The sequence below is a fragment of the Leptodactylus fuscus genome, chromosome 1, assembly GCF_031893055.1.
Source record: "Leptodactylus fuscus isolate aLepFus1 chromosome 1, aLepFus1.hap2, whole genome shotgun sequence".
NCBI lineage: Eukaryota > Metazoa > Chordata > Amphibia > Anura > Leptodactylidae > Leptodactylus > Leptodactylus fuscus.
The window spans coordinates 148,374,855-148,389,763 of record NC_134265.1 but is presented as its reverse complement, the minus strand read 5'-3'; the positions used below and the strand labels follow the sequence as shown (position 1 = coordinate 148,389,763).

The 14,909-nt window shown below is 40.8% G+C and overlaps 1 protein-coding gene across 1 annotated transcript in view; it reads left to right on the top strand.

The window, feature by feature from the left end:
* The window catches only part of VPS13A (vacuolar protein sorting 13 homolog A), a 198,115-nt gene that overhangs the window by 124,458 nt on the left and 58,748 nt on the right, over nt 1-14,909 (top strand). Inside the window, exons 45-48 of the mRNA XM_075278130.1 lie at nt 3,649-3,809; nt 6,206-6,309; nt 8,852-9,131; nt 11,961-12,356. Coding sequence (XP_075134231.1) covers nt 3,649-3,809; nt 6,206-6,309; nt 8,852-9,131; nt 11,961-12,356 — 941 coding nt within the window. The remainder of the gene's footprint in view (nt 1-3,648; nt 3,810-6,205; nt 6,310-8,851; nt 9,132-11,960; nt 12,357-14,909) is intronic.

The window sequence follows — 14,909 nt, the reverse complement described above, 5'->3', positions numbered from 1 at the left end:
GATAAAAACGACCAAGACATCTTCTGCCATGTACCTTCATTATTATAAACAGACCAGTACCTAAACAGAGAACAAAAACAGCAGAAAAGAGAAAAAAGGAACAGACATAGTACAACAACATAACTGGTAAGAAAATACCAGACAATGCAGAGCAGTGTCATATCGCTAACATCCAAAAGTAAGGCAAAATACAGCGGACCAGCAGCTGTAGGACTCAAAAGGGGGAAATAGTCCAACAAAGGCCGCCAGTGGAAAGGACTCGCCATATTGTGAAAAGAGTTAGCCCATTATCTAATGGAATCCGCAGGTGATTTCCTTTGTGACCTGCGCACAACAGTCCATCCATCCGTGACTGGGTGAACTTGAGATTTCTCAGGAGGAATAATAATATTAATCTGCCAGCGATTCAGAAGAGATTTCCCTTCCTCCAAAGATTTAATCACATGAGTAATGTTATCTTTGACGATTACAAGGCGGACCGGGAATCCCCACTTGTATAAGATGTTGTGGTGGCGCAAAGTAAAAGTGATCGGAAGAAATTGACGTCTCAATTGTAGGGTAGAAGTAGAGAGATCTGAATAAATGGATATAGCTCCAAAAGGATCAGGTAGAGAGTCCAAATTACGAGTAGCTGAAAGAACTAGTTCTTTGGTGCGGTAAAAATGAATCCTGGCCAGAACATCTCTAGGAACAGAATCCGGTAGATGCGTTGGTCTGGGAATCCTGTGCGCCCTGTCAATAGTAACATCCACAGGATCTGGGCCCGGAATGAGTGTACACATTAATTTTTGCAGATAAGAAGTCAGTTCATTAGGAGATACAGTTTCAGGAATACCCCTGAATTTCAAGTTATTTCTGCGGGATCTGTCCTCCAAGTCTGCCACCTTAGCCTTAAGGAAAACTACCTCCTTCTCCAAACCATAGTGAGCGTCAATCAATTCGTTGTGTGACGCAGCAAATTCAGCCATTTTAGATTCAACATGAATAGTACGTTGTTTCATTTCACCCATATCTCGGTCTAATGGAGTAATCATCCGAGACATATCTGCCTTCAGAGATGTATAAAATGCCGTAAGCATAGACTTCATAGAGGATTCAGTGAGTAGATTAGATGAAACTGGAAAATCAGCCAGTACCTCCTCACGTATATCAACACCCGAAATATCCTCCTCAGAACCAGTAAACTGAGAATCAGTAATCTTTGGACGTCTTTTAAGAGGGCTGGTAGAGGGAGAAGTCGCTTGGCCTGCACTGCAGGAAGACGGAGAGCCGCCATCTTGTGATATCCCCTGTTTCCCGCCGCCATCAGCATTAACATTGCGAAATTGGTCATCCGACCCAGATAAATCAAGCATAGGAGTCGGTGGTAACGGTGTGTCCGCTGCCGACAGGGTATTTTTTGCAGAGCGTATCGCTTCTAGCTGTTCCGGAGAACGACTCGTTGGCGAGGAGGCCTTAGAGCCTGAGCTGGAGTGAGAAGCGGCGCCATCTTGACTCACCTCTCCGGTAGGTTTGAAATAAAAGTCCGTCAATTTGCGAGGTTTAGCGCCGGCAGTTTTTCTTTTTGGCATCCTGTTGTACTAGGAGGATATACCGATCGCTTTGAGAGCCAGTCAACCCGGGTAAATTGCTGTGAAAGTCGCTTTAGTGGGCTAAGTCTGCAGAGCACAGAGCTCACACGTCCATTCCTCTCAGCCGCCAAGCTCCGCCCCCGAAGGTTGACTTCTTGATGGCATTTACTTACATCCGCAGGGTTTCCTAACTGGCTGCCCTGTCACAGAAACCTTTTTCTTGCTCTCCATTAGGATAAGGTTGTTCTTCGTGATTTCTTCCTTCCACCTCGAGTGCCTAGACCCCAAGTACTCACGTGAACATTCCCTTCCCTGTCTGGATGCAGTCCTCGTCTCTTTGTCCCTCTCTGACCCCTCCCGTTGTTTGAACGCCTTGTTCATTCTCCCTTCATATGGGCTTAGCTACTTCCAAGACTTCCATCTCCGATAAATAATGCCTCCCCGATAACAGTCCAATCTGCTTGAGGGCCAGTCGTTGCCTTTGTTTGATTGCTTGGATTCACTAGAGATATCGAAACCCTGCTGTATGTCCCAATGAAATAAGCGAAAAAATTGAATTTTTGTACTCACCATAAAATCCTTTTCTCATTTTATTAATTGGGGTACACAGATCCCGCCTTTTTTTTTCTGGTTGTTCCTGCCCCAAGCAATTTTGATTTGTTTTTGGGTTCAGAACATGTTGGTATCTGTTCTGTGTTCCTTTTTGGTTTTGTGCCTCTTACCTTCTTCTGTGATACAAACTGGTTAGCATAGTGTCTGTTGAGAGGGTATAGCCTAGAGGTGGAGCAGACATTTTTTTACTAATTCCTAGTGTCAGCCTCCTAGTAGCCAGGTCTATACCTATGGAGCTGTGTTCCCAGTGAATACGAGAAAAGGATTTTATGGTGAGTGCAAAAATCCCATTGTTATTCAGGCTTATGTACGATTCTAATGTTTTTGCTTAAAGTGACTAAAAAAGATCAGCAAGCTGGGATAGGGGAGAGACATATTTGATACAGGTTTCCTCTTCCTACCAATTAACTATTGACTACAGCAACTACATTGACTCACAGCTTGCTGCAGAAAGGGAAAGTCTACATGGAATATATCAGACACCGAAGCAGAGTTAAAATGAATTTCACAATTTTTATGAAAATAAGAAACTCAATTCTCTGAGATGGCAAATCAATTAAAGGCATTTGATCAGCTGCACAGACCTAGTTGGAAATAAACATTTCATATTTATTAAGTAAAGTTGTTCAGCATTTTTTGCATAGAAACAATATATACTATTCTAATGGTGAATTTGTTTGCACAATACTATTTGAAAGATTAGGAAATAAGGTAAAACTGCAGTTTTTTAAAACCTTAGTCAAGATTGGAGTGTTCACCCTTATTTAACTGCATATTATAATTTGTTGGTGGTCTTTTAACGCTAAAGATAAACATTTTTTACTGGAAAAATATGGCATTTAAAGCGTAACCAAACTTTCAGACAGCCTTTGATTTTCTGGCAGTATTTGTGTCATAAAACATAGAAACTTGCTTCTGGTGACATTTGAAAGAGGATTCCCTTCTTTCATATGACAATAAGGTTGCAGTTATGTCTATTTTCAGAGATATCACTGGTTGAAAACATAGTTGGAATTGGGATATATAATTTATTACACAGCTGCATATAAATATCCTAATCCCAACTATGTTTTCAATCGGTTACATCTCTTGAAGCAATGCAAAGAACACTGTAACCTTAGTGTCATATGAAAGCATAACCTCTTTCAAATGACACCAAAAGCAAGTTTCTATGTTTCATAACACCTGAGGTATAACTTTTTGAAGTGACTGTCCCCTTTTCTAATTTTCTTAAATTCTAGCCCCATACTCCCATACACAGTAACCTCCAGTGAGAGGCATAAACTGCTCTCAAGTATACTACAAAATGTATCAATGACGCAAATTCTGCAAAAAAATCAAAAGTTGTCCCAAAATTTATTTATTTTTTAACTCTGATAAAGGATCAATTTGGACAGAGCAAAGTATCTACAAACTGTATCAGAATTAACTGTATAGTAAGTGAACATTCTTCTTCTCACACCAGCTCCGTGGAATCACTCTTCTACTGACAAAATTCCTTTAACCAAAGTGGGCCGAAGCCTTTACTGTGTAAGACATTCCGATTCTGGTGTTGAGCGATACATTGTTTGTCAAATCGATTCTGTGGAAGGAACAAAATGTGTAACTATACGGTCACCATTACAGGTATGACTAGATCATCTTTTTAATGTTTTATTTGTATTGAGCGAAGCAGCACAGTCATGTTAGGCTAATGTAAGTGCATGGGTAGTTCATCCCTGAAACACATAATATGAATTCAAGCTCCTTTGTATTTAAAAAACTGCTGACAACACAATTACTCACTAACTTTCTAAGGTACATCTCTTGATTCATCCTGTAGTCATTTATTATGCTGTCATTTTATTCAGCAATTCATATTAGAGATTTACAGCAAAAATATGCTAAAAACTTTTATATCTAATAAGTATTTTAACCAAATCCAAATGCATTGCTAGGCTTGACAGCAGAAGATCAACTTTTTTGTTTCTTGAATAAAAACTGCTTCCTCTTAGTCATGCTGGGCAGTATGTAGGTTGTTTTTTTTTTTTAATTCTTTATTCATGCAATTTTCACAAATACAGCAATACAGTAGAAAAAACACTTGTCCTTGTGGAACGGGTGTAATGGACACAAAACCCATTAACCATTATAAGAATAACAACAAACAAGCCTCAAGGGGTCTGTAGTATAAACATGTATAAGTGAAAAAATAGAGAAATAAATAGGAAAAAGAAATGATAGAAGAAAAAAGAGAGAAGTAGAGGACCAGGACCAAAGCATCCACATAGTAACATCATGAACACTGTAACATTATTGTCTAACATTTGTTTGAGTCTTGGTACAATACCCAGTAAAATCAGATCCATTGAAAGTTTCAGATCTATCATGTAAGGGTATGTTCACACGGAGGAAAAGGTCGCGGAAACCTTTTCCTCCTTGTGAAGATTCTGTGCGGCTAGCCGCAATGGGACGCCAATGCAGCATCTGCATTCCGTTGCAGCATTCCGCTCCTGATTAGGCCCGAATAAATGGGTCTAAACAGGAGTGCGGTTCGAGCTGCAGACTCCGTGGCAAGATAACACAGCTTGCTTCTTTTTCCCACTAACGGGAAAAACAAACAAACCGCTAGCTAGCTAAAAAAACGAGCTGCTCCCATTGAAGTCTATGGGAGCCTTTTTTGCAGGCGGATTTTGAGGCAGATTCCATGTCAAAATCTGCCTGCAAAAAACTCAGTGTGAATTAGCCCTAAGTCAGTTCTCAAATCTTCCTTAAGTTGGATTTCCTGAACTCTTTGTATTCACTGCTGGAGAGTAGGAGGCTGTGTATGCCGCTACAGTGCAGATATTCAAGCACTAGCCCCGTCTTGACCAACCTATGGCACACGTTCCAAGCAGGCACTCACAGCCCTCTCTGTTGGCCCACACGCCATTGCCCTGATCACTCACTAACAGGAAATCTGGTACAGGATTCCCCATTAGTGAGCGATCGCTTCTTTCAGCTGTATGTGCAAATGCACATACATCTGAAAACTCTCAGTGTAGGACCACATCTTACACTGACTGCAGAGTGTGACCTCTGCTGCAACTCAGGCGTGATAACGTCATTCATCAGGTGTCTGCATTCAGAAGAAGGACAACACCCATCTGCACTTCATAGGAGATAAACTAAGTAGCATATAATACTGTGTGGGGGCCCACTGTGGAGCATATAATGCTGTGTGGGGGGTCCACTGTGGAGCGTATAATACTGTGTGTGGGCCACTGTGGAGCATATAATACTGACTGGGGGCCACTGTGGAATGCATTGTACTGTCTGGGGTTCCCCTTCACTATTTATATCACACAGTATCTGTTTTATAGAAAACGTGATATTAGTACAGGCTGTAATAACATTGCACGGTTACTATAAAACAGATCCTGTGAGAAGTAAATAATGAACATTAATTGTTCAGAAATACCAAATACAAACTTCTACCTGTCAGTACAGTATTATTGAAAGCTCTTTTAAGCTCCATTTACACAACTGTGTTTTATGGGTACATAACTGTCTGCAATTGTGGATCCACACAATATTAAAGTTAAATCACCATGTTGTCACTTTGCAATAATTTAGAGGGTTTTGGGTTGCAGTTTGAGCACTCGGTCTCTAAAAGGTTCACCATCACTGCACAAGCCGAATTCACAAAGTTATGTACAAATGATACCCAGTAGGGCTTCAGAGGAAAATGAAGAAGGCTAGGGGAAAAGTGGAGAGTGAAGTCTGTAAATGAAAAGTGATCATGCAAACATCCGTCTAGAATGAGGGCAACTCTAGGAGATATGAAATATATGACCATTTGATTGATTGCATCACCAACAAGTTGCTGGGATTGAGGGCATTAACAAATGAAGTTTGGTAAGGACCGTATACCATTGAGACAAGACTTTTGATTCAGCTTCCTGGAGGTGGCAGCAATTTAGCAAAAGGTTTCATTATTAATCATTATTACTTACCCTAACTTTCTTATTAACTTTGTGTTATCATTTTATGATGATTTATAGATTAGAAATCACTTTTCAGTGGCATTCGAAATTTATCATGATGATACGTGTTTGGGGACTGCTGAACCAGAAAGTGACTTTAACATCCCATTGTCATCTTACAGGTATAGCATGTTTCTTATTTTGCCATATTACATATTTAAATGCAATTTTAAAATAAATCCAGCTGTCCTCTACCAACATTTGTGATTTTTTTTTTCCATAGCGGTTTTGTAGCACTTTGAAGGGTACATGTATTGCGAGAATAGCTTGTTAAAACTCCATTTCCAAATAACAAGGTGGTAATGTGGTAATTATAGTCTATGTGGTCCATGGGTAACTGCTTTTTTTATGCAGATTAGGTTTCTGATTGGGGGGTCCTCAAGCGGACCTCCCGAACAGAAAGCCGAGCGCAGGTGTGAACCTAGCGTAAGCACCAAGGCTGGTTTTAGGCAAAGTTTGGCCCTAGGAAAAATTAAAAGTGCCCCAAGTGCTAACATACCAACATGCCAACAACACTATCCTATTGAATCAATTCAAAAAGCAGTGCAGCACATCAAGTGGCAATTTTATATATATTTGTGAAATAATACTGCTGTACCAGGGAGAATTATTACCACTATGCACACAAATACTAAACAAAACACACATTCAGAAACCACTACACATGTTTCAAATTATTATGCAAATTCTATTTTTCTTTGCTTTTCTTAAATGCAAATGACAGTCATTCAATGACTCCCACCCACATGTTTATATCAGGGGAGTATGGTGAGTTTCTCTCCTTTTATGCCCATAGCAGCCAATGACTCAAACTTATTCTTTGCTGCATGAGAAGTTGCACTGTCATTCATGAAGATGATCTTGCTACACAAGGCATGGTTCTTCTTTTGCACCATGTAAGAAAGTGACCAATCATAAACTAAATAACTTTGCAGAGGTCATATTGACAAATACAGGGACCCTAAATGGGCCTAACAGCTCTATTCCCATAAGTCTGGCCCAGAACATGACTCCACCACCTCCTTGCTGATGTTGAAGCCTCGTTGGGACATGGTGGTCATCCACCAAGCATACACTACTCCATCAATCTTGACCATCCAGGGAGGCACAGCACTTCTCAGTAAAACTGTTCAAAATTAGTCTTCATATATGTCTGGACCCACTACAACCATTTGTGCTTGTGAGTTTAGATATAGTAGTTTTATGCACATCTGCAAGCCTCTGGAGGATTCTATACCTTCAGGTCTCTGGTATTCTAGAGGCACCAGCAGCTTTAAGTACTGGTTTGCTGCATTACTCCAAAATGGGACCTTAGCCTTAAGTAGGGTTCCTTTAATTGGCCTCACATTAATATCACAGGTTTTTCAGATGGATTTCAGTGACCCAAAGAGCCCTGAGACATAATAACTTCCGTGAGTTTAATTGAAAAACAAAAAATTACATCCTTATGACAATTGGATCCGATTTGGATAATAGTTTGAAACTGTGTGTAGTAGCAATACTGAATAATAATTCCCTGTTATAAGTGATAGTTCCCTTATCAGTAATAACCCCCTTATAAACAACAACCTGCTAGAGGATGTCCAGAATAAAATTGTATTTATTATTTAGGCTAGGGGAGAAAAAAATAAATAATAAAAAAAAAAAACTTACCTGTTCCCGATGCCTCCTTGCACACTCTGTTGTTACCTGCCGCACGTGAGCAAAGAGGTCAATTAGCGGCCTCAGCGGAAGAGAACCAGGAAGTCACAGCAAGAAGGTAGTGGAGCTGCAGGACCAGACAGCCCTTAGAGGGCATTGGGGACAGGAGAATATGTTTTTTTGGCTTGTTTGGTTTTTTTTTTCCACCTCCCTCTGCGTAATTTGAAAACTGTATTCTAGCCTGGACAACCTATTAAAATATAATAGTTTCCCCTTTATAAATAATTGTCACCCCATAAATGTCTCTCTCTTATAAGTAACAATCTCCCTCTTATAAATAGTAATTCACCCCTTATAAATAACAGGTACATGTTTCTAAATAAGTTTCTCCCTTGTCTATAACAGCGCCATTTTATTTAAAAATAAATAAACGTTATACTCCTCTTACCATGATCTCTCATTGAGTGGAGCAGCCAAGCTATTGCACTGTGGTGCAGGTTCAGTGCAGGTGGCGCAAAGCAGTGACATCATAAACCCACCTGTCAATCACATCAGTGATCAAACATCACTGTCAATCTTGTATGACTTAGCATGGAGCACTGAGGGGGTCTTTGTTGTTCCAAACTGCTATATCCCAATACGTCAATAGCAATGTCTCTACTACTTCAGTGAGAGCAAATAGCCACCAAGATTTCAGCGTGGATTCCTGTGCCTTTTAATCAAAGAAGGAAGGGGGGAAGGATGGCGTATTTTAGCAGTGTGAAGTGCAACAGTTTGGAGCAATGGAGCTGATGTGAGTGCTCCAGATTGCTCATTTGCATATTGTGAGATAAATGAATATCTTGGCAACATAGGCCTGAATTTTCATGGGGTGAAAGGCATTACATTCATCTTACTGTGTTACTGGTTTAATATACTTCATCCTGTTTACCGACTCCTTTAAAGTGACATAAGCCTTGCACTAAAAATAATCTAAAAACAGTAAATGTTGTAAATTATGTTGTAAATAATGTTCTCTTTTAGATCAACACTATGCTTCAAACCAGTCCAAGAAGAGTATGAGAAATGTGATGGAGTTGACTTTGAAGAGTTATTGAAAAATCAGGGCTCGCTGTTGGGGAGAAAATGTCAGTCCCGTAAAAATGGAACAGACTCGTTCATTGTAAATATCGTACCTGTGATGGACACTCTGATATCGTCTGCTTGTACCGATGAGAGATGGGATCTACCATACATTGTTCATTTGTGGCCAAGTGTTGTTCTACAGAATTTGCTTCCTTATCAAATATCATACTCTCGTGAGGTACGTTATTGTATTTAATGTAAAAAGGGATTCCTGTAGATATAAGCCTATAGTATGGGTGTTACTACATATCACACCATTAGTATGAATAATACTCTTGGTTATATTTCTTGTTGTTGTTGCATTTTGTTGAAATAGATTTATTGAGAAATTTAATATGTTAATTTGCTAAATTTAATTGAGATATTTTGCATTATGAAGGGCCATGTTTTGGCCATTTGAATGAAAATGATCATATAGCTGTTATTAACAGGGCTGTCCAGCCACTTAATTTCTATTAAAACTCATAATTAAAAAAGTAATGTACTCGAGTATAAGCCGACCCAAATATAAGCCGAGGCCCCTAATTTTACCACAAAAAACTGGGAAAACGTATTGACTCGTATATAAGCCTAATGGGGAATGCAGCAGCTAAAGGAAAATTTCAAAAATTAAAATGGTCGGAGTTTTTGGGTGCAGTAGTTTCTGGGTGCTGGGAAAGGGGAGGGGGTATTTTAGTTGTCTGTCTGCCCCTTCCCTGAGCTTGAGGGCTGGGTTTTTTTCCCCCACTTGGAATTCAGCCTGGCTGAATATAGAGGATCTGCAGTGCTCCTATTAACCCCTCCCCGACGGAACAGGAGCACCCTATATTCAGTAGACCGGGCACTTTCAGACACAGGGATCCCTAATGTGTATGTGTTTCACAGTAATTTTCTACTTTTATATGTATTCTAGGGAAATGAGCAATTTAGAACTCTTATTTATTTTATTTTTTTTATTATATTTTTTTAAAGCTTCTTTTTTTTCACTATTTTATGGGATATTCTATACATTACTATTGTGGCTGGTCATAGACACCCCCCCCCCCTTCAAAAAAAAATAATATATATTTTTTTCATTTTGCTTGACTCGAGTATAAGCCGAGGGGGGGCTTTTTCAGCCACAAAAACCGTGCTGAAAAACTCGACTTATACTCGAGTATATACGTTACCTTACCAATCCCACGCTGCTCCTATTTCAAAGATTCCTAGTCCCTTCACTCGGTGTATTTCCCGCTGTGACGTCCTCACACAGATATATGACTGCCATGGTCAATTGTCTATGTCTGGATGTCATAACTAATGCAGAAAGTATAGTGTGTAACGGAGGATCAGGGAGTGTCGGAATGAGAGCTTCAAGAAATCAGTGAAGTGAGAATAACTTCTTTTCTAATCTTATAACATTTTAAGCACTTATTAAAATAAAATTAAATACCGTATATACTCGAGTATAAGCCGAGTTTTTCAGCACAGTTTTTGTGCTGAAAAAGTCCGTCTCGGCTTATATGCGAGTCATTACGGTAATTCCGTAGTTACAGATCCGGCATACAGACACGGGGGCTGGTGCCGGGCCGCAGCATCGCCACGCTCATAGCAGAGGTACCGGGGCCTTCTAGCAGAAGGACCGTAAGTACTTCTGTAGTTTGAAATGAACAGCATCGACATGGCGATGCTGCGGGCCCGGCACCTGCCCCGGTGTTTGTATGCCGGGTCTGCAACTACAATAGCTGTAGTCTGTAGCTATAATGGCGCCGCTCTGCTCTAGAGCAGTTGCCATTAGAATCGGCACCTCCACTTACAGTGGTAATGGCAGAGTTACAGTGGAGATGCCCTCCGCTGCGGGGAAGCGGCAGGCGCCGCCATGCCCCTGGACAGAGGAGGGAGTGGACGCAACCGCTCTCTCAAATGCGTCCCCGAAGCGTGAGGGAGATCCCCGGCCGCCGGAGCTGAAGGGGGGATCCCCAGCAGGAGCACATACCTAAAGGAGGACCTCAGCCGTCGGACCTGAAGGGGACCTACCGCGGGCAGAAGCGCTGAGGGGAAATCCAGGCAGCTGAGTCTGCCGGGGATTCCCCTCAGTGGTTTTGCTGGTGGCCGGCCACAGTTCCCCTTCAGGTCCGGCGGCCGAGGTCTTCCTTCAGGTCCGCGCTCCTGCCGGCGGCCGGGGATTCCCCTCAGCGCCTCTGTAAAGACTCCCCGGCTGCAGTTCTTTTCTTTTGCAGGCTGCTCTATGCAGCCTACAAAAGAAATGACGATTTTTGCAATGCATTAGCATTGTAATGAATTGCATTAGTGACCAGAACCCCTGGGGTTCAAGACCCCCTAGGGGGTCTAATAAATGCAAAAAAAAAAAATTAAATCCTTTCCCTAGAACACATATAAAACTAATACTGTGAAACACATACACGTTAGGTATCCCTGTGTCCGAAAACGCCTGCTCTACGAATCTATAAAAATATTTTTCCAGTCCTCAAGCTCAGGGAAGGGGCAGACAGACAACCAAAACACCGCCTCCCCTTTCTCAGCACCTACTGCACCCAAAAACTCCAACCATTTTAATTTTATAAATTTTCCAGTAGCATTTTCCCCCCTCGGCTTATACTCGAGTCAATAAGTTTTCCCAGTTTTTTTGTGGTAAAATTAGGGGGGTCGGCTTATATTCGGGTCGGCTTATACTCGAGTATATACGGTAGCTGAACAACCCTTTTAACTACTTTATGTCAATTCTCTTGTATGACAGTTGCCCCTGTTTGAAAGGTTTGTATTAACAGAGTGAAGATGAATGTAAGCAATTGTTCACAGCGGCCTCCCACTTAGGAGCAGCTTCCCCCGTTAACTGCTGAGAAGTCACAGCAACTCTCATCTACATCCATAATAGTTACATTAAAACTTTAGCTCATAGCCATTTTGTATATATAATGAAAGCACAATTGCCTGATACAGTTGCCAATTATAGGATTGTATTCTTGGTTGCCTTTAACAGTATTGAAATGGATTGTACTGTATGACTTATATATTTATATTTTTGCAGGGTGCTGATAAGGAGAATGCTGTAATAGAAGATGGCTGTTCGGTCCAGATACACAATGCTGTCATTGATGAAACCAAACTGAAATTGCGATTATTAAACTATCTTGGCCTCAACTGGGAAGTCAAGTATCACATCCAAAGCAAACAGGCAGATATTCACTTTATCACATTTCGCTGCATCTCTGAGATGGAGAAGGCAGAACTGGACATTGCTGTCCATGTCATGTACACTACTGGGCAAACTATTCTAGCGATTCATAGTCCCTATTGGATGGTGAACAAAACCGGGAGAATGCTTCAGTATAAGGCTGATGATGTTCACCGAAAACATCCTGCAGATCACAAGAAACCCCTTCTATTCTCTTTCAAGCCTAAGAATTTTTTGCAGAATAATAAGGTATCTTTATTTACTGGATAACAAGTAACATACAATTAGCATCTTTGACACATTGCTTCCATAAAATGTATATGGTTATAGTTATGAAGTGGTGCAAAGAAGTGTTCAAACCCATAGCTGCACAATTTTGGTGCTAAATGTTCTAATTTCTTTAAAATTTAAGATGGCACCCTGGAGCAGACTACAATGGCTGACTTGTTCTCCTGTGCAAGTACTGTACGTAAAGGTTTCTACCTAATCCAGCTCTAGAGTTCTAAATTCGCCTAAGCTCAATCTAGCGCCAGGCTCTCCATCGCTTGGGTCCATCGGAAGATCTGAACAATGGAGATCTGTATGAATAACAGAGTGGTTACACACAGACTCCGGAGGACCCCATTATAGTCAATTATTGTCCGTTTCAAAAATGAAATTGGTAGAGAAAAAAGTACTCTGTTGAGAATTTCAGTTCTGCTACCAGAAAAAGCAACCCATTGAAGTCAATGGGAGGCTTTTTTTTTCAGCGCTGAAATTCAGCACCAATTTCAGGACCATTTTCCTCTGTGTGAATGGACCCTAAAATCCAGTGCAATGAATTGCTTTCAGAAGTCACTTAATTAGTTATTAGAGTCCATCTGTGTGTAATGTGGTCTCCGTATAAATACACCTGTTCTGTGAATGATACTTGGGATGTTGTGTAAAACATAAATAAATGGAGATGAGCGAGTACTATTCGAAACGGCAGTTTCGAATAGAACGCACCCATAGAAGTGAATGGGCGCAGCCAGCGCCGTCGTTCGGCTGCCTAACCCCCTGTGCGCCGGCCGGCTCCATTCATTCCTATGGGTGCGTGCTATTTGAAACTGCCGTTTCGAATAGTACTCGCTCATCTCTATAAATAAAAACAGAATACGATGATTTGCTAATTCTTTTCAACCTATATTTTATTGAGTACACTACAAAGACAAGATATTTAATGTTCAAATGGATAAACTTTGTTTTTTGCAAATATGCACTCATTTTGAAGTTGATACCTTCAACAAATTCCTGAAAAGCTGGGACAGGCGCATCTTTCCCACTGTGTTACATCACCTTTCCTTCTTACAACACTCATTTAGCGTTTGGGAACGGTGGACACGAATTGTTGAAGCTTTGTAGGTGGAATTCTTTCCCATTCTTGCTTGATGCACAACTTCAGTTGCTCAGCATAACGGGGTCTCTGTTGTCGTATTTTGCTCCACACATTTTCAATGAGAGACAGGCCTGAACTCCAGGCAGGCCAGTCTAGTACTGCACTCTTTTACTATGAAGCCACACAGTTGTAGCACGTGCAGAATGTGGCTTGGCATTGCCTTTCTGAAAAAAGAAAGGATGTTTGTGAAAAAGACGTTACTTAAATGGCAGCATATGTTGCTCCAAAACCTTTTTTTACCTTTCAGCAATAATGGTGCCTTCACAGATTTGCAAGTTACTCATGCCATGGGCACGAACATTCCCCCATACCATCATAGGTGTTGGCTTTTGAATTTTGGGCTGATAAACAATACAGACAGTCCTTTTCCTCTTTGGACTGGGGGACACGTCCATGATTTCCAAAAACAATTTAAACTGTGGACTTGTCAGACCACAGGACACTTTTCCACCTTTCTTCAGTTCATCTCAGGTGAGCTCGGGCCCAGAGAAGCTGGTGGTGTTTCTGGGTGTTGTTGATATATGGCTTTCGTTTTGCATGGTAGAGTTTTAGCTTGCACTTGTAGATGTAGCAATGAACTGTGTTCACTGACAATGGTTTTCTGAAGTGTTCCTGAGCCCATGTGATAATATCTGTTATAGAATGATGTCAGTTATTAATGCAGTGCCGCCTGAAGGATTGAAGGTCACGGGCATTCATTGTTGGTTTTCAGGCTTGCCACTTATTTGGAGAGATTTGTTCAGATTCTCTGAATCTTTTGATATTATCGACTGTAGATGATGAAATCTTTAAATTCTTTGCAATTTTATGTTGAGAAACGTTGTTCTTAAACTGTTGGACTATTTGCTCCCATAGTTTTTCACAAAGTGGGGAGCCTCACCCAATCCTTGCTTGTGAACGACTCAACCTTTTGGGGATGTTCCCTTAATATACAGTCATGACTGTCACCAATTAAACTATTCCCCTCTGGAATGCTCCAAACTGATGTTTTTTGAGCATTCCTCAACTTTCGTAGTCTTTTGTTGCCCTGTCCCAGCTTTTTTGGAACGTGTTACAGGCATCAAATTCAAAATGAGTGAATATTTACAAAAAATAATAAAGTTTATCCGTTTGAACATTAAATATCTTGTCTTTATAGTGTACTAGCCTATGCCCGTGACTTTGTCTGCATGTTGTTGGTGTCGATAATCTGCCCATATTCAGCAAATTGCTGCCGTTGACGGTTTGCCAGCTTCAGCGTTTCGACAGCTCTCAAGCTGTCATACTGCTTGAGGATAACTCTGTTGACTTTTGGCTACCTTTAGAGTTTTGCTACAAATTAGATTTTCTTTTTCCCGGAATGTTTAAAATTAGCAAACTTCCGATTTGTATTAAAGATGTTTTCC